The sequence below is a fragment of the Periplaneta americana genome, chromosome 17 (genome assembly GCF_040183065.1).
Source record: "Periplaneta americana isolate PAMFEO1 chromosome 17, P.americana_PAMFEO1_priV1, whole genome shotgun sequence".
Classification (NCBI taxonomy): domain Eukaryota; kingdom Metazoa; phylum Arthropoda; class Insecta; order Blattodea; family Blattidae; genus Periplaneta; species Periplaneta americana.
Genome location: NC_091133.1, coordinates 12,133,207 through 12,153,977, shown reverse-complemented (window position 1 = coordinate 12,153,977; position 20,771 = coordinate 12,133,207). Strand labels below are relative to the sequence as shown.

The following is a 20,771-nucleotide window of genomic DNA, read 5'->3' as shown; positions in this document are numbered from 1 at the left end:
TCTCGCATCGAAATATCGGCTATACGAGCTGTGGCTGAGTTTTGTTGGAAGAATACAAATCACGCTCCCTGCCAGTTAATTCTCTAAAGAAGAGGGACAGAATAATATGCATGTATGTGAGGGAATCAACTGTATTCCGAAAGAAAATAAAACCTTCAATTCTTTCTCCGCTCATGGCGCAGCATCCACCAATTTTTTGCGTCATGGGGAGTACTTTATGAACGATATTGGGTTTTTCAGTATTTCAATAACGATTCATGGACAAAACTGGGCTACAAATGGAGATATCTATCGTGGAGTATGTGCCGTAAGCACACTACTCCGACTTAGGAACCCGTCCACAGGAGTGAGTGGAAGAGAGTCTGGATTCGTAGAATAAGAGGATCATCAGAGTAAAAGGACTGTAGAGACTGAATGGCGCTTAAAGAATCGGAGCAGATAAGATATCTGCCTCGAAGTTCCCTGATTAAAGCAATAATGCCCGGTAGACAGCATATAAATCTGCACTAAAAGTACTGGTATATGACGTCATCTTAAACTTGTATGGTTTACCGTTTGCGATGAAGGAGCAACCTACACAATCATTAACACGGAATCCGTGAGTAAAAATTATACTAAGATCGGGGAATTTTGATAGCAATTCATTAAATAAAAGAGGGTGTAAAGGTTTTAAAACTTTGGCTCACGCATACAGTCTCTTTGATACACGTCATTAATCCAACCAGGTAGAAGGTATTATCATTATGGCGTTGCATGTTCCTTCTGCATTATTGTAGGTACTGTAGATGTTAATTGTTTTCTGGTACGTTTTAGAACATCTATATACTCTTCAAATCGTTAATTCTGTAGTATTTAATATGGTGAACATTTAACATATCCAATATTCAGAGATTCTTCCTTCGTTATTGTAGACTGGAGAGCTGAAATATTAGAAGATTCGATTTCATTACCACAGGTGTGTATGATACGAGTGGAATAGTGATGGGTAGTTCGCGAACGATTAGTTCGAATCGTATCGGGGAGTCATCTAGTGAAAGTAGGCCGTACTTCCGGGAAGAAGAACAGTCTGCAATATTCGTTCAGTGGCCACCAGTAATATACCACAGTCTAGTATATACAGTCGCGAAGCTCAATACGTAGTAAATATGCAAACATTAGGTAGTTGCTCACCACTAGGAACAGGCAATGCAAAATAGTACCGTCACAGTCTATTGTTTCTAGCACCCTCAAAACTCAAGCTTCGTGACTGTATATAGTAGATTGTGAATATACTCCATCTTGGCGTGCCCAAGCTTCACAATTAATGGAGTTAAGTCGCGGATATGAGTGGTTCAGTCTGGTTACGATATGTTTGCAGCAACGACTTAGAAAGAGATATCCTTCTCTTTCAAACTCGTTGGTTTGCAGCCAAGCAATAAAAACGATTTGAGGTTAAGTCTGACAAGTATAGATGGTATTGGTTCCTTACTGAGTAAACAATGGATCAACATATTCCTAGAAAATCAAATTATCCCATAAAAGGAAACGATTGCTCTATAAGTGTATATCCTACAAAACCCAAATGTTCTGATTCTCTGGGACACTCCGTCTACTGTTTGCGTCAGGATGACCAACATCAATATATTCAACATGCAAACATGTAGATAACATGCTAACTAACATAGCTACTTTCGAAACATTCGCTTCCATATTCAAATAGTTTTCAATATGTAGCCTATCAAAAATTATATGAAATATGAAAACAATGATCTTAAGGGGGAAGGGGAAATCATATTCAATGCGGTGTGTATTCAAATCGATATGAATACCCCATGAAAACGTGTAACGTATGTAACAATTCATGCTCAAAGTTAAAAATGAAGCAATGAATAATTGTAGGGTTGCCAGATTGTGCTACTCCAAAGCCCGTTTTCGACCAATCTTTACTCCAGGCGATTTGCGAATCTACTGACATGAGCCTGTCGCATTTAAGCACACTTAAATGCCATCGACCTGGCCTGGGATTGAACCCGCAACCTTGGGCATAGAAGGCCAGCGCTATACCAACTCGCCAACCAGGTCGACTAAATAATTGAAACCTATGTTACGCCTCCATATATGTAATTATATTCGAAGGAGCTTCCTATCCCCTGCTCCGTCACTTATGACGTTATGAGAAACCATTATAATAGATATTTAACACTTCCTAACGCCTGAAAGTTATAACTAAATTCTCATGTAAAATACTATAAGGAAGTTACTTGGGTATTTAAATATTCATAAGATATGATGGCTACTTTTAACGATGTAAAGGTAATCTACCGCACATTCTTTTTATTTTTATTGTTGTGTCCACTAAATGAAATCACCCAAGACTAGAGCAGATGATCGTATCTGGCAGAAAAAGTATTATTTACAGAACTCTTCACAACTCATCATGATATTATATTGCCTCTACCACTAAGGCAGAAGATAGTATGAAATGTGAAATTAAAATATTGAGCGTTTTTTCCCTCTAATTAATAGGAGACTTTCAAAGGCATTATTTCGAATTTCTGTTAAAACAATCTGGCAATGCTGATGTACTGTGGGAAGGTCTTCCCACCACAACAGCAGTGAAAGCAGCGAAAATCATGTCCTTGACCCAGATTGGCTGAAGAAAAAGGAATGTGGATCCCAGTGCAGACCTCAAAGGGTAATAAAGCTCTTTATAAATTTTAAGGGTAGGTTCACAAGAAGCGGGCTTTAGGGCTTTACGTTACGAGAATGACTGCATAATGATAAATTAGGACAAAACAAATTTAAGGAATGATAAATTGAGGGAAACACATTTTGTAGGCAGTATAACTAACTATAATGCTGTCCACACACATTATCCACTTATATTTTCATTTCATAGTGGGATTCCCATCCATTTTTGAAATGCCTTTTCTTTCATACATTATATTCTATCCCCTTGTAGATGTGTTAAAGCGGCAATCTAAAGAAGCTTTTAATGAGGAACTCCATCTCTTCCTTGGCCGACAATATTGTGTTAAGACCCTCGTTCAATTTGAAGTTATTTTTTATGTAATCTGTCAAATGAATATGCCTAAGAAGCTATTATTTTCTGTATTATTATTATTATTATTATTATTATTACAATAGAGGCAGTTAGAAGCAAAGAGGTGTGACATATCTAAAAAAATATTAGAATGCATCTAGGGTAAACTAAACAATTTAAAATTTCTTCTAACCACATCACATATTAACATTTAAAATTAAAACTTCACGGAATTTACGAAAGCTTACTAACTTTTAATCACATTTTCTCGAAAATAATGTAAGTACACTTACACCCTTTTGCTCCTGGCTGCCTCAATTAAGGTAACACTTAAAAATTTATATATTTTATTGCATAAACAGCTTATTAAGCAACTTACTTACAAACAGTACAATTATTTTAATGACATGTACTAAACTTTAAATATTAAATAATTACTTGCATAATTTCGAAGCATGCCATTTCTTAACGTGAAGAGTAGGTTCACTAATAAGAAACCATATAAATGATTGCTTACTTTGAATCACTGTTCAAATAAAAGAATAAAGAGCTTGATAGGAGCATAATAATGCCAAGAATTGTGTTGGTACTAGGATCTTTTTGTACTGTAGTTTAAATATGTACCTTGCAATGTTTGTTAAAATAGCATTAGATTTAGTAGCAAACACTGTCAGCTTACTGTGTACATGACTTTTTCAACTTTCACCATTATTGTCACACTTATGTTCTGCAGCTGACAATCTTGGTAAGGGATTTGTTTATGCTACCTAGGGTCTTCAAACATTTTGTTTAGTTAGTTGTTCTAACAGTGAAGTAGAGGTAACATTGAAAATGAGTGCAGACACAGTAAAACGCAAGAGAAGTTTGATTTGGAATCATTTTAGCCTAACTAAAGATTCTAAGAAGGCAGAATGTTTGTATTGCTTTCAACAAATCAGTGTTGCTTGTGGTTCAGTTGGGAATTTAACACGGCATATCAAAAGAAAAGTCCACACCTGTGGAGTAACGGTCAGCGCGTCTGGCCGCGAAACCAGGTGGCCCGGGTTCGAATCCCGGTCGGGGCAAGTTACCTGGATGAGGTTTTTTCCGGGGTTTTCCCTCAACCCAATACGAGCAAATGCTGGGTAACTTTCGGTGCTGGACCCCGGACTCATTTTACCTTCATTTCATTCAAACGCTAAATAACCTAGATGTTGATACAGCGTCTTAAAATAACCCAATAAAATAAAATAAATCAAAAGAAAACATTCAACACTATCAATTGATGGGACTGAATCTGTGGTTACCTGTGAACCTGTGGTTTCCTTGGAAAGCTATGAAGATGATCCAGCTTCACTTCCTGATACTCATACCCACTTCCTGAATTTGTCTTCCACCTCAGTAGTCCTACCTCCCGTTTGCCCTACACAAAGCCAATCTTCACCATTGTCTGATCGTCCTAAACAACCTCAACAGCACCAGAAGATTACAAGTTATTATACCAGCAATAAGCCTGTATCTGTGAGATGGTCTAAGGAGTTGGATGAACAACTTCTAAAATTTGTTGTAATATGGTTTCATCCATTTCATTATAGAGGAAGAAGAATTTAAAAGATTTGTGAACATGCTGTGTCCAGGATACCGTCTTCCAACTAGAAAAACACTATCTTCTAGTTTATTACTGCAGGAATATAATATGACATTACAAATGGTTAAAATAAATCTACAAGAAGCAGAGGCAGTATGTTTGACTACAGACACATGGACATCGATCAACAACGAAAGTTTTATAGCAATTACTGCGCATTACTTAAACAGTGTTGTTCAATTGCGATCTGCCCTACCATCATGCTTCCAGATAGATAAGAGACATACTGCTGAAAATCTATCTACTTAGCTGCAAAATTCAGTGAAAGAGTGGCAGTTAGAAAACAAAATAGTAGCAGTGGTTACAGACAATGCAGCCAATATTGTTGCAGGAGTAAGAGCGGCGAATTGGCGACATCTTTCGTGTTTCGCACATATGATCAATTTAATAGTTCAAGCCGGAATTTCAGTCTGCGAGGTACTTACAATCATAAGTAAAATCAAGACCATAGTTGAGTTTTTTAAGCTAAGTTCTAACAGTCTGCAAAAACTAAAAGAAACACAACTGATGGGACTACCAGAACTGAAATTAACCTAAGATGTAAGTACAAGGTGCAATTCTACTAATGATATGATGGTCAGAGTTCTAAAAATGAAAGATGCCGTGGTATCCACGTTAGCAGTACTGCATTCTGATACTATCACACTCAATTCTCACGAATGGGATGTTGCAGAAAAAATATGTAAAGTGCTGCAAATCTTCCAAGATGTAACAGTGGAAGTTAGCAGTGAAAAATCAGTGTCAAGGATCAAAATTGTACTGTTTGTCAGAACACTCAGGAGAAAAATGGAATCTCTCTTGACAGAGCATGCACAGGTACCAGAAATAGTTTCTCTTGTGACTCTACTTAAAGATCAGATTTCAAAAAGATTCAGTGATGTGGAAGATAATGAGCTAAACAATCAATGTACTCTGTTGGACCAAAGATCCAAAATATATTGTTTTTCAGACGATGGGAAAATGAAAGCAGCCCTTGAAATTTTGAAGAAAAAAGTGTGCACAATAAAGATATCAGAAAAACCCAATAAATCTTTATTGCCTTCTGAGGCAATTTCAAGCATGGAATCTCCTTCCACTTCTTTGGCCAGCTGTAACTTGTGGGAAGACTTTGATACAGAGATGAATAAATTTATTTCTGTTACCAGCCCTACAGCAGCTGGCATAATCGAGTTAGATAGATACCCACGCTGAAAAGAACTGAAGATCCATTATCATGGTGGCATGAAAGGAAAGCGTATCCTCGCTTTTCCAACTTGCGAAGAGAAGATTATGTATCATGGCATCCTCAGTTCCCTGTGAAAGAATATTTTCAAAAGCAGGTCAAGTAATTACAGAATGAAGGAACAGACTTAAATCATCAAAAGTGTCACAAATCCTTTTCATTAAGCACAATAATTTTAAAAAGTGAACTAGTGTCGAGTGTAGTGAAGTGCTTATTGCATTTGTAACTAAGTGTTGTGACTTAATTCCAGCCTTTTCGGCCAAATGCAATTCTTAAGATTGAATTGAGTTTCACTTGAATATTTACTTTTGTTCTACAGTTTTTCTGAATATCCCACTATTAATATCAAAGTGAATGGAGAAAAGTTATATTTATCGACATTTCTTTTAATTAAATTTAATACCGGTAATAGTTTATTTAATTTTTAGTTTAAAATATTATCTTCACATTATAAATAAATAATGGATATGAATGATCAGTTTTAATCTAATAATGTGTGCAGCATTGTAATATTTTGATATAACATTGTTATGCTGTCAATAAAAGTGAAATATTGTGACGATAAACATACAGTGGGAATCAATAACTAAATTGTGTACAAAAAGTGAAACATTGTGCACGTTTCTACATTTATTTTATATTCCTATACAATAAGCTATCCTATAAAAGCAAACTATTACTATCCTACAAAGTTCAAATATTCTAATTTGTAGGATATGCAATATTCGCTTGCTCTTACAAGATAAATGATTGTATTTATTGCCTCTGTATGATTTTCTAATGTTTAAGTAATTTTGTACTGCCACTGGACTCCTCTTGGTGCCTGTTTCATAGAACTAATAAGTTACGTTAATATTAAATAGTGAGTAGTTAGTGTTTACATAAAATTATCAGCTAATATTAGTTATTAGTGTAGAACCTCATAATATCGATAAAAAATGTCTAATAACTAATATTAGTAAAATATTTCATACATCAAAGATAATAAAATTTAATCGTATTATAATAATAATGAGAACTAAGCAAATATGCATAAAGGTTTAATCGTATTATTAACGTTAGTTCCATGAGTGTATTTTAAATATTACAATACCACTACTGGTGAACTGAAGAGTAAATGCAATTTAGGATTAAACACAATAGTGGAAAAAATTCAAATGGATAAATAATTCTGACTCAAATAGTCATGAAGAGGGAGTGTAATATGTTTATGTGTAAATATTCCACACATTTTTATATAATATTACGATTTACTCAGTTGTTGTTTGCTGTTAAACACAGTACATCAAAACCTATTTCATTGAGCGTTCTAAATTCTTAACTGTGATAGTGAATCAACATTTTAATTTTTCACAACAAATGTATTTACATCTATTTATTTGTCTATGATGTACATCATCGCGGTTCTTTGATAACATAGAGGTTATCATAAAAATCTAGAGGACCAATGTTGAGAATACTTGTCAGTCTTAACCTCAAATCGTTACTTAATGCCAGCAGCGGTTTCTCCAGCCTTGACAACTTGTTTCTTTTCGAGAGCAGAGAGCGCATATAAATCTAACAATTACTTTAATTTTAATTACTGTGGTAAAACTAATACGGTAATACAAAATTATTACATTATGTTATATTATAAACTTTTTCTTTTGTAATTTCCTTGGGCTACCGCCGGTAGCCCCGGTAGTCCGCAAAATACGCCCCTGCTTAATGCTGGCTACATTTAATTTTTTTCACAACAAATATAGCTGCATAATCTTTATTCGTTGAAAAAAGGAAGGATTTAGGATATTATACAACGCTGTATAAGGCCAATAGACTTATAGCCTACTTGATTATGATTGTCAGACTTAACCTCAAATCGTTTAATGTTGGCAGTAAAAACTGAAACCATACACATACTTTCATGTCCATTCGGGTGACGCTTTATTTCTTATTGTTAATGGTGGCTACAAACGATATAAACAGAATTTAGTCAACTAATTAAATTATTTTATATTAGATAATATTAATGTTATGAAACAGGCGCCTGATTATATCTCTGCGTCAGCCACAGAATAATTTCACCTGCCTTTTCCGTCTCAACTTCTCAAGCGAACTAAATGAACTACCGGTAATTGAAATGTTACGTCTCAAACGAACTAGATGAGCTGTTTGAACTAAATGAAATGTTGCATCTCAAACGAACTAAATGATCTGATTGAACTAAATGAACTAGATATTTGAACGACTATCACTATCGAACTAGTTCGTCTCGAACGAATCTGTCAATTGAACTGAAATTCCCATCACTAGTGTGGAACATTTCCATAATTGGGAATGCTCATTCATCTGCCACTCACATGCAAGCCGAGACATGCTCATGTTGTATTTAATTTTCGTATATGTGTATTAAAATATTATTGCAATGCAAGGTTGAAACTGATATCGACAGATTGTGTCTCGTGTCTAGAGATGAGTTTAAACGATATTTTCAAGTATCTGTGACAACTGCGATTGTGACAATTAAATATCTGTGACTTTTATCGGTGATTTTGTCACACCGATATTTTTACAATATTGATGAGTAAGCAAAATATGCGTGAATTGCATCGATATTTTGTCACACTGATAAAAATTAACAGGACATTCTAAAGAGGAGTGAAATGTGAATACGATTTGTCTATACATGACACACATCAGTGATTTATATGGGAATATCCACCAAATAAATTATGTACACGTATCATTAACAAATAAATAGGCAATCTCAAAGTATACGCTTTATGATGGCGGTTGAGCGCAAGGTTACTACGGGAATCAGATTATGCATGGCTGCCAACACTACACTACCGCAGAGAAAGGCTGCTATATTGTATTTGAAAAGGCAATAACTTGTTACAGTATGAAATCGTGGATATAGTTTATAGACAGAACACCAGAGTCGCATTAATTCTATGCGTCCCAGAGTCTGTGGATATAGCAGAGTAGCGCAACCACCGAGTCGGTCGTCATTGTTATTCTGTTTCAACACACGTGGGATAGGAATATTTAAACTAAAACTCTGATATTTTAATTTGAGGGCAAAAACTTCTAAAGGATTTTCTTACATTTTAGAACATTATTGTCAGACAACATACTAATGTATAAAAACTTCATTTGATAATTATTACAGCATAAATATGCATTTAAGTCTTCAATACACTCCTTCATAAACATCACAGTTAGAGGTATTACAGCAACATGAACTTAATAAATTATAAGTAACAAATGAAAACAACAATGTTGCAAATAAAAAACAAATCTGAACATTTCCAACTGCATTCCTCGTGGAAACTCTCAGGCTTCCGCATATAAGCGGACATTATACTGAAATTTCTCGAAGTTCATTAGTTCACAACAGTGAACGCAGCTAGATTCACCAGACTTTGATCATTGGTATATCTGCTTAATAGTGACAAGTGTACAAAACTGCATCCGCCTATGACACGTGGTTTGCATTTCATTAATTATTTTATTGAAATATTGAACCACTTTATATAAAAAGTCGCTTGCACTACAATTGACATTATTCTTAAGTGATATTCATTATATGGCTCCTTACATACATGAAATCAAAGCTTACTATAGGGTTTGCTGTAAAATTAATCAGTATTATTAGAATTTTTTATTATAAAATAAATATAAAAAATTAATAGTCATAAAAAAATTCCTAGTAATTTACCCATTCAGTGTACAGAAAATTCCAATAGTAAATGTTTGTTCCAATGTATATAAAGAATCATATAAGTGAATATCATCCCCCGCCGTGACGTCGTGGTCTAAGGCATCTTGCCTTAGAAAATTTCCAATAGAAGTAACTCCTACTAATAATGTATTTCCAATTTTACATAAACAGTTTAACCCTATGTACGTATACGAATGGTTTAAAGAACATGGATGTGGTATTTCGGGAGAGATCGAAGATTTCTTTTCAATAAAAACAAATATACTGTATGTCTCATATTTCTTTATTCAGATTCACTGCCTTCTTCATCCTCCTCCTCATTTACAATATGAAAATCATGTGCAGGATCAACCTGATCCATTCCCAATGTTTCGGAAGGTTTATATTTCTTCTGAATGGCCTTCTTACTCTTTTCGTACGGTGTACCCAATTGCCATAAAACTTTACCCCATTTTTTAGGCAATTTATGTACTTGAGCCCAATTTTCAGCATTGGGATCATTATCTTTCTCCACAAGCGGAGAATCATAATATGTCAACCAGTAATTAGGAATACATGGCACCTTTATAAATGGTACATATGAATCCAACTGAACTATAAGCTTCATATCGACAATCCAATCTACATGAGACATGATGTATGAATTATCTGCAGTAGGATTAGCCTCATTTACCGGATTACTACCGAATTGTATTACTAGGAGGCACATCAGTCTGATGATCAAAATGCGGCATATTTATAGAATATGCATTCTGTTGCTTTTCGATCATCTGGTTCCACGAAAAGAATTCGGTATCTTTAGCAGTCGTCTTATAGCCGCCTACCTGTCCCATCCTCATGAATTCCGTTTTAAAATCTAATTTTCCCGTATCCTGTTCTACCGTACCTCCTAGCATTGTAATAATGGTATGTGGGAACCTGCTTACTAGTACTCACCGTATTGACCACCTGTTTATGAAGAGAAAGACCTTGGTTGGTAAACGTTTCCAATATAACTCCATTAACAAATGAATGCTTATAAGACCATATCTTATGATCACTGATGGCACCATGGATAGGAAAACGAGTTATATGACGCACTAGATTAGGTGAGTCGACATTTGCCTGTAAATTATATGCTCCACTTTCCGAGCCACTTGCCCATCCTTCCAATCCGTAGTTTTCTGAAGTACGACTGCGGTATAATGAGGAAATGATTTATGTCCAATTATATTAGCATTAATTGTATTATTACCAATTAACATGTCTGTGACCTCAGATAGATCACCCAGACTCAAAGTATAATCTAATGTACTAGCATCTTTATATGTGGTTTTAACAGGCATATTAATATAAGTCTTATCAAGATGATGAGCAATGATACCTTCTACATAATGTGCAATAGACGCGGTACCCGATAGAGTGGAATTAGCTTCAAAAGATGCACTGACTGCTATAGGTCATATTGTAACCTCGAAAATGTTGATGCAGTCGGGGTCGATGCACAATAGCAGTTTTGGAGCCAATTCGAATATAAACCAGGAGTGAACTCGGAAATTCGAAATTTATACTCTGGGAGCCAATTCGTAAATTGGAAACCAATTCAGAAACACCGAAAAGAAATACTTTTACATTTGTGTCTTCCTTTCTCTTACATGTCCTTTTCCCACCTCCTCTCTCTCCCCTTCTTTCACACTCTTTGTTACTATCGTTTCACTTCAGTATCAACACATATTTCATAATCATCATCCTTCATGCATTAGGAAATTGATTCCTGTAGCAGCTACTGGAACTGCTCCATCCATCTTTTGGCCGGTCTTCCAATATCTCGTCTTCTCCGAGGTTTATATTTCCAAAACTTATATGGTATCCTGTCCTCCTGCATCCTTGAAATGTGAGACATCTATGTATTTGTATATTCTTCTATTTTGTTGTTTAATTCATATATCTCAAGTTCTTCTCTTATTTCTTCGCTTCTTTTATGTTCTATTTTCCTGTAATCTGCTATGCTTCTCAAAAATTTCATCTCATTTGTTTGTAATCTAGAGGCATCTTTCTTTTTCATAAACCATGTTTCGCTTCCATATAGTAATTTTAACAATGTATCTTTCAACACATATTTATGCATTTTAATTTTTCTTGTCATATTTGAACCACCGGAAGTCGATCTAGGAACTTTTTGCTTGGTTGTCTTGCAACTTAAACATTAGATCATAACATCGTTGAAAATTCTCCTTTAAAATAATTTGGAATAAATAATTTCGATAATATCTTTGAACTATCGATACAAATTTATTGATTCATGTAATATTGAAATTATCTCAAATTAAATTTTACGAACACTAACTGTACAGGTTATTATATTTCAAAACGTCGTATTGACATTTCATTGATTAGACGCGAGTACAGTAACTTAAACTGGTTGCTACAAGACATCCACAGACTCTATCTTGGATATGGCCAAACCTGTTTAAAAGAATTTGTTATTTTATTTATTAGTAGTCTTCTAATGAACAACAGTACAAGTGAAAATATTGAATAAAATATTAAGCGAGTACTAAATGGTATATTATTTATATATCTGTGTATTAATACTTGATCTATCTGCAAGCCCTTATAACTCCATTATACTTTCACCATAAACCTTGTATATTATGCTTAAACCGTCAAGAGCAGCCATAATTCATAACATTGATATGAGTGTTAACACTAAAAACTGCCATTTCCATGCAAATCCAGTTGTGGGTGGAAAAGTGGCATATGTGATTCAATGGCGCATTATGGTTAATTACTATGTAGGGCACACGTGTAGCTATGTTAACAGCTCATAAACAACAAACAGATAATTTTCTGACACTGCTTTCAGTTGTAATGGATGTTATCAAGACGGAACCCGAGATCGACCCTTTGACAATACAGTCGTGTGATGACGCAGTTGAAGAAGAGGCAAATCCATCACCAGATGTAAGACCATATTTATCCCCATCCATATCTACTCTCCCATTCCTATGTTACTAATTACTATGGAATGCATCAAGTTACACTGCACTATAATTTAAGGTTTCCACATTTTTTACCAGAATCCGGGACACCTGTAGCTGCACAGTATTATCACTATATTACTGTTACCATTGTTTCTGCTGTTGTTCTTGTTTTCCCGTTATTATTAGTCCCTATTAGTATCTGTTATTACTAGATTACATTAAATTACTATAAGATTGAAAGACAAATTTCTAACTGTTCAGACATAAAATCACACACTATTCTTCCGATGAATGAATTACTTACAATACAGTCATACCATTTTGTTTAGCCGCGTGGTTTTCATTTTCCCGTCGCCAGCCGCTAGGACCTTATTTGTGGTCACCCAGTCTGCCGATACTGAAACGTTTAGTATAGGAATTTGTACTTACCCAGCTCAAAATAGGTGAAAATTTTCCACCAATTGCTACACATTGTTTACACCTTCTTATGAAATTGTTAATATATTACTTTAAGAAGTTCTGTTTCACTGATTGACTCGATTTCAGCTCTTATATAAATGAGGTTAAAGACTATATATAAGAGCTCAAATCGAGTCAATCAGTGAAGCAGATTTTCTTAAAGTAATTAACAATTTCATAAAAAGATGTCAACAATGTGTAGCAGTTGGTGGGGGACATTTTAAACACTACTTTGAGCTGGGTAAGTACAAATTCCTATACTAAATGTTTCAGTTCTGGCAGACTGGATGGCCGCTTGCCCACAGATAAGCTCCTAGTGGCGGGCAACGGGAAAATGAAAACCGAGCGGTTAAACAGAACAGTGTCACTGTATATTCCTTGTGTACATCATGTCATGGGGAAGTTTGCAATGCATTCAATGTGAATTGGACTATTTTGCACACATTGAGAAGTTCACATGTGGTTCATAGCTAATAAAACGAATTGCTTCCACTTTCGTCCTGGAACACGTGAAGTTTGGTTCACAGAACTTCCCCAGTAGACCAGATGTACAGTCCATGGACGTGAAACTCTGATGATGTTATGATATTGAACGCAAAAGTACTTTCTTGCAGTGAAGTTGATATGTCTTTCTTGTATGGGATAACATTTTTGAAATGAGTGAACAATTTAGAGGAACTACAATGAGTGGCCATAACACTTTTATATCTTCTTGTTGCTACATGTTACCGGTACGTAACAAAAATTCTTTTCCCACAGTTAATGGTGAAAGAAGTTTGGTACAATGAGCAAAAAGCGAAATGATAATTAATTTGACGCTTAAAAAAAAAAAGAAAATAAATTATTCACACATCACGTCACACAACACATTTACGTTGCATATGTTATCAGTATAAAAGAACCACGTCACGATGTAAATATTAGTGTCTTTGATCTTAACAACTAAGAAAAATTGTAAAATTAAATCGATTTTGAGAACAGGGACAATCTGGGAAGTTTATTAAAAAACTGGGGACATATTTCTGCTAGGGACAAAAGTATGAATTCAGGGTCTGTCTCTGGGATACGGGGATGTCTGGCAATTATAGCATAATAGGTAGCTATTTGTAAACTTTACGTTCTGAATATGGGGAATCCGTGTATATAGTAAATATTGAGGGTTTTCCCCAAAGCTATACACAGAAACAAAGAAACCAAACCTAACCTGACTACTCAGGTATTATTTAACATTTCGCTGGAACCTAGATCATTTCTGTGATCACCAGGTAGGTCTGTTATTTTTAGGTACGTAAACATTTGTACATTGTAACAGTTGCCTGAGACTCTTCTTGGGATGCTGTTATACCAGTGCTACGCTAATAGCAGCTTCAGTTTCGAGAACACGCCTATGCCCACTAGTGTTTGGCATGTTTATACATCCACTTTCTTCAGAATTACGGTGCCATATCTTTATCGACTTCTAATTGAGAGTTCTTGGATCATGATACTCAAGGTTAAAACGAAATTGAAATGATGTGACACATATTTTGCAAACCACAATGTACTTGCTAGTTGCCTTGCAGTGAAGAGCGTTTTGTTTCTTCACTCATTGCTAAGTGACAGTCTGATTTGTTTCGCTCTTAAAAACAATGGTAGGAGACTCCCGTGTATTGACGTCATATTGGAAGCAACATAGCTTCTGTAGTGGTCCCAGTATAATTTCTATAGTGATTTTATTTTATGTTTCCAGACTGTACAGTATTAAGTACGCAAGATCATGAGCTTTAATTTTACTACAAGCAAATAGCTACATGCGTGGCTGTCCAATACGTGTGAACGGGCACTTATAGTTCCTGTATAGTACCTTAGTAACAAACTGAGATGAATTTTGGTAATTGTGTCAGCCACTTCATTCTAAAATGCTTTCTTTAACATTGCTTTCTTTCCATAGGCAAGTTCACTTAAATTCGATGTTATAAAAATTAATTATGACCCGCAGAATTAGTGTTTCTTCTTTTTGTTCTTCTTTACTACGAGTACTAAAACTGCTGGCCTCATGTCCGCATACCTCAACAATGGTACTCAACCATTCTACTAGTACAGGAGTTATCATGGTAATTTCCCCAGCCATCATTATTAGTCCGCAGAACCAGATTTCGCGAGTTCTTTTAATTGCTTAAGCTCAACAGAATGCTGGGTGGACTGCAATGTCTAATAATAATAGACTAAAAACACCTTTTCATGGTTAAAACAAGGTAAACAAATACAGTTTCAACAGGGTGATGCATAAAAATCATAAAAGTGAGCTTTCCACAGACCGTACATGGTATTTACAAAGAAACAATAAAATAATGAAACAAATGCCGCCAGGAATAAAGTATTTGGTGCATTTCTAAAATGCTCGGCTGTAAAAGGTCCAAATGTAAAGATCGTTCAAAACATATACAAAACAACAATTGGAACCAACGGATGTAAAGGGTCTGGACGATAAGTAAACCGGATCAATAAAAAACTAAATTACCCTGTCAAGTCCTGTGTTCGATAAAAATCTCAGAACTGCATTTGTACAATTAAAATCATTTCCAAGAGTAGAGTCAGCCGAATTCCATACTGCCGATGGACACTACACTGTAATAAAAAATGTTCCACCGTAAGTGGAACATGGCATAGATCACACTCCGGCTGAGGCTCGAAACGTAGGAGATGGCCATGCATCAGATGACAGTGGCCAATCCTCAACCAGATGAGTAAAACTTCTTTGTGTAGTGACGCTCTTGTGGACGAATCCCAAATGCGAACAGTATTCTTCATTCTATGTAATTTATTTCCCTCTTGCGCAGACCATTCTCATTCCCATTGCCACCATAACGTATGTTTCAGGTAATTTCGAATATCCTGCCACCTCTCACGCCAATACACCTCAGACCCATTTATAGCACCATCCTTTGCTGCAGCATCCGCTGCTCCGTTTCCAGGAATGCCAACATGACCCGGAGTCTGCACTACTCCAATTTCATAATCAGAGGTTAGGAGAGTGTGGAAAAGTTCCTGGGTTCTCAACACAAGCGGATCATCAGAATTCAAATGCTGCAGAGACTGAATGGCGCTTAAAGAGTCGGAGCAGATAAGGAATCTGCCCCGGGGTTGCCTAATTAAAAAGAATAAAGCTCTATAAAAAGCATATAGTTCTGCGGTAAAAACACTAGTGTACTGGCTCAATTTATATTTAAATATCTGTCCATTTGCAAGAGAGGAACAACCAACACAATCATTTTTACTCGGAATCCGTCAGTAAAAACTAATGAATAATTTGGAAACTGTGATAAAAGTTCAATAAAACGAAGTCTGTAAACAAAGGCTCGTGTAAAATTCTTAAAACTTCGGCTCAGACTTACATCAAACATGGAACGTCGCATAATCCATGGTGGAGAGGTGGTATATTCCAGTGTGCGAACTGTTGGCAGGCGGATGTCGATCTCGGAGAGCAGTTCACGAAACCGCACACCTGCTGGACGAAGTCTCCATGGATTTTCACTGTATCGGCCATAAAGAGACAGATGGTAAAAGGAGTCGTCGGGCTGTGAGCGGAACTTAACAGCATACGAGCACAACAAGACATTACGTCGCCGATACAGTGATGGTTCCCTCGCTTTCCAATATAGGCTCTCTAACCGACTCGTTCGGAAGGCCCCTGTAGCGAGTCATATCCCATGATGATGGATAGTGTCTAAGAGACGTAACTTGGATTTTTTTTGCTGAGCCATAAATAAAAAAAGACAATGCAGCTTCGACCGGATAAGAGCACGATAAAGACGTAAAAGCACTATGCGGTCTGCATTGCAGCGGACCCCTGACAAAAGGCGTAAAATATTTTACGATTTTTCGCAACGCCTTCTCAAATCACATATATGCACCTCCCATGTTAAATTTATAATCAAAGGTAAGGCCCAAAAATCTCGCAGTGTTTGTATATTGCAACTCCACTACATTAAGGCCCAGTTCAGGATGTGGATGGAGTCCACGATGGTTAAAGAAGTAGACACACTGCGTTTTTAGAGTGGAGAATTTAAAGCCATTGTGAAGGTCCCATTCTTATAGCTTATTGATGATCAGTTGCAACTGTCGACCGATGGATGGAAGATATCGGGAGCTGTAATAAAAACTGAAGTCATCAATGTACAGTAGTGGCAAAAAAGCCGGACCGATCCATGTAGCTGATTTCAGAGTCACAGATGCAAATTTTGCTAGTCACAAAACACACCCATTTTGTATAATTAATTGTAACAATGAAATTCATTGCATTTGTTAAATTCTTACCGTCTTTTGTTTCCTTCAGTGCCTCAAACTTACGGAAGATAAAACGTTGAGAGTTTTATTTTCATTTATCATCAATATTACATTTCTACCTTTATTCGGCAAAGATAACTGCGTAGTTTTACATTAAATAGCAGTACATACCTCTGGCTTCACTATCCATAATGAAATTACAAAAAAAATCACAAGCAATCCTAGTGGGACACCAACGTCTATTATGCAACATTACTCCTGCTCTTCCAATCAAGTTAAACGACACAATCCCTTTTTCTTCCTGTGTTAAAAACCTTGGAGTTTACTTTGATACGCATTTAAACTGGAATTATCAAGTAACCCATATTATCAAAAAAGTGCTTTCCATACTACATTCCTTAAACAGCATTCGAAAATTCCTCCCGCTATCACTCAAGAAAATACTAGTGGAAACACTAGTAATGCCCCACTTCGATTATTGTGAATCTCTACTGACCGACCTCAATGTCAACCAGTCGCAAAGATTACGTGTTCATAATTCTTGTGTTCGCTTCGTCTGCGATGTCCGTCGCGCTGACCACATTACCCCATCCTTCCAAACTCTAAACTGGCTACGGCTTAACGAACATAGAAATTTTCATTCTCTTGTTCTCCTTTTCCAAGTCCTTCACACCTCTACACCTACCTACCTTGCCTCCCGTTTCAGTTACCTGTCATCATATCATAATCTCTTCACACGCATGCAAAATAGCCTCATACTAGCCATACCAAGACATAAGACTTCATCATATTCATCGTCATACACAATCTCACTCTCATGCTTGTGGAATACCCTACCCAGTGACATCAGAGACTGTCGGAATTTAGTAGTGTTCAAAAGCAAACTTATTAAGCATTTTCTTGCTGCGTAGATTAGGTTTAATTTTTACTTAGTTAAAAAAAAAAAAAAATTCTCTCTTCTTAATTTTTACAATGAACTGTTAGCTTCTATTAGTCTGTTAATTCTTTTAGTACTTTGATTTTTTATTGTATTTGTAAATTCAATATTAATTCTAATTATAATTATAATTGTATTCTTTATATTGTAGTTGTAATCCCCTGGTAGAGGGGAAGAGAAGGCCTGATGGCCTTATCTCTACCAGGTTAAATAAATAAAAATAAAATAAAATTACCACAGTTCGACACAATACACAGCACTGGATTCTTTTGTATCAGCTACAAGAGTCGGTACGGTTTTTTTGCAACTACTGTACAAGAGAGAAGATACTCGATTACACATACAGTGGGCAATTCCATTGATCGCAATGCAGAAAAGAAGAACGCTTAATACAGACCCCTGCGGAACGCCGTTTTCTTGGAGATGTTCGTTAGAAAGTGTGGTGCCTACTCGAACTCGCAAATACTGCTCTGCAATGAACTTCGCAATAAATGTTGGAAGACTGGCAAAATTCCCCAATCGTGCAGAGTTTACAGAATGCTATACTTCCATGTGGTATCATAAGCCTTTTCTAGATCAAAGAGTCCACCACACCTGTGGAGTAACGGTCAGCGCGTCTTGCCGCGAAACCAGGTGGCCCGGGTTCGAATCCCAGTCGGGGCAAGTTACGTGGTTGAGGTCTTTTCCGGGGTTTTCCCTCAACCCAATATGAGCAAATGCCGGGTAACTTTCGGTGCTGGACCCCAGACTCATTTCACCGGCATTATCACATTCATATCATTCAGACGCTAAATAACCTAGATATTGATACAGCGTCGTAAAATAACCCAATAAAATAAAATAAATAGATCAAAGAATATGTTCCTTTTTCATGAAAGCATCTCTAATGGCGGTCCCAGCCGAAAAAAATGGTCTGGGGCGGATCTGTGCTTATGAAAACCACATTGGATATTAGATCATCGGTTTTCCGATTCGAGTACCCACATCAAGCATTTGCTTATATTTTTCATAACATTAGATACGCTGCTGGTGAGACAAATAGGCCTATAACTGCCAGGTAAAGAAGGATCCTTTCCCGGTTTCTGGACTGAGATTACAATGGCGGAACGCCAAGCAGATGGAAATGCACCCTCAGCTGGTCGAGGTGGGTTCTTCCAAGTTGCTGACCGGGTGGCAATGGTGGCTCTCTTGATCTTCTTTTCGACCATTTCTCGATTTACCATCACCCAGCCCTTTTCGCTCTCTAGTCTTTTTCATCTCTAACATCCTCACTGCTGGCCATCATTGTATGCGGAACGCCCACCATATCATCACAGCCATTTTCACCTTTCCATCCCCGCTGTTAGTTTTTTAGCCATGTCTGCCTACATGACGGGATTTGTTACGAATGCCTGGTGAGGCACATACTTCTGCCTTTTCTATATATTTATATTCATTCTTAGGTTAAGTATCTTAGTCTCATAACTCCTGTCTCACCAGCGGGGATCTTTCCTATCTCTGTGATCCTGTCCCACGTTTTCGAGCGCGACAGCACGCCCAGCAAGGAAGCAATATTGGACCCTTCATGCTGTCCCTATATGCAAGTTTAGATGCCGAGCCCTAACCAGAGGTCAAGTACACTCACATAGAGCCCCAATTGGAACCGGTGGCGATTTATACGTCCCGATGACCGACTCTGCTCGCCAGAGCGAATATATCGCTCCAACGTGTTACTGCTGACATATGGTGTCGTAGTGTAATCAACCTCAAGTCCCCTGAAGCTGCTTGCGGCCTCTGATTCCTACAGCTATAGCCGAGTATTCCGGCGGTTGTGTTCAGTGTAGAGTGGGGAGACACGAGCGGTTATTCCCGTGGTAGGGGCATAAAACTGCGACACGCCTCTGGTGTAAGACTTGCAATTATGTGTGTAATGTCCAGTCTGAAGGGTAACTTCCGTGAGGTGGGTTGCTTGGAATCGGGCTATGGGGGGATCCTCATAGCCGGCAAAGACTGCGAAAAATTTTTAGGTGTCTTTTTCTTTCGCCCCCCCCCCCCGGTGGCAGGCTGACGCCGACGGTTCCGTATGGTGGGGTCAGTTCATTATGTCCTCGCGCTCTTCTTCCCCTCCCAGAGAAAGAAATAAGAAAAACAGAAGACAAGAATAGATACGACTGGTGGTCATATGACGAACATTGCAATGGGATTAGACCCTGAGAAAGTAACAGTTAAAGTGCCGCCGCCAAAGTCTATTAGTATCACATTGAATGGAACAGAAAAACAATGAAGAACAGCAGTCCATTTTACGTGAGACGCTCACTCGACGGACTCGTTGGTAAGTTTAAAAAATGCAACTCTACTAGGCAACGGTAGCCTCCTCATCGAGATTATAATTCTCCAAAACAGAGTGAGACACTGTTGAAAGCCAAGTTGCTAGGGTCTTATCTTATGTGGAATAGTGCATAAGGACTCTCTGGACGGTATGTCTGATGAAGAGATTCAACTGGAACTGGTAGCAGTCTGTGTCCCAGGCTTACCGTTTATTACGTAAGTGGGACGGACAGACTGTTCCCCTGAGCACTGGTTGTTGATCTTC

General features: G+C 37.0%; 1 protein-coding gene across 2 annotated transcripts in view; it reads left to right on the top strand.

Annotated features, from left to right (window-relative positions):
* The first annotated feature begins 769 nt into the window (after positions 1 to 769).
* Positions 770 to 20,771, top strand: part of LOC138692669 (zinc finger protein 235-like) — a 67,516-nt gene continuing 47,514 nt past the window's right edge. For both annotated transcript variants that reach the window (XM_069815788.1, XM_069815787.1), the window contains exons 1-2: positions 770 to 955; positions 12,420 to 12,517. In XM_069815788.1, the coding sequence (XP_069671889.1) occupies positions 12,425 to 12,517 (93 nt within the window). In that variant the 5' untranslated portion in view covers positions 770 to 955; positions 12,420 to 12,424. The remainder of the gene's footprint in view (positions 956 to 12,419; positions 12,518 to 20,771) is intronic.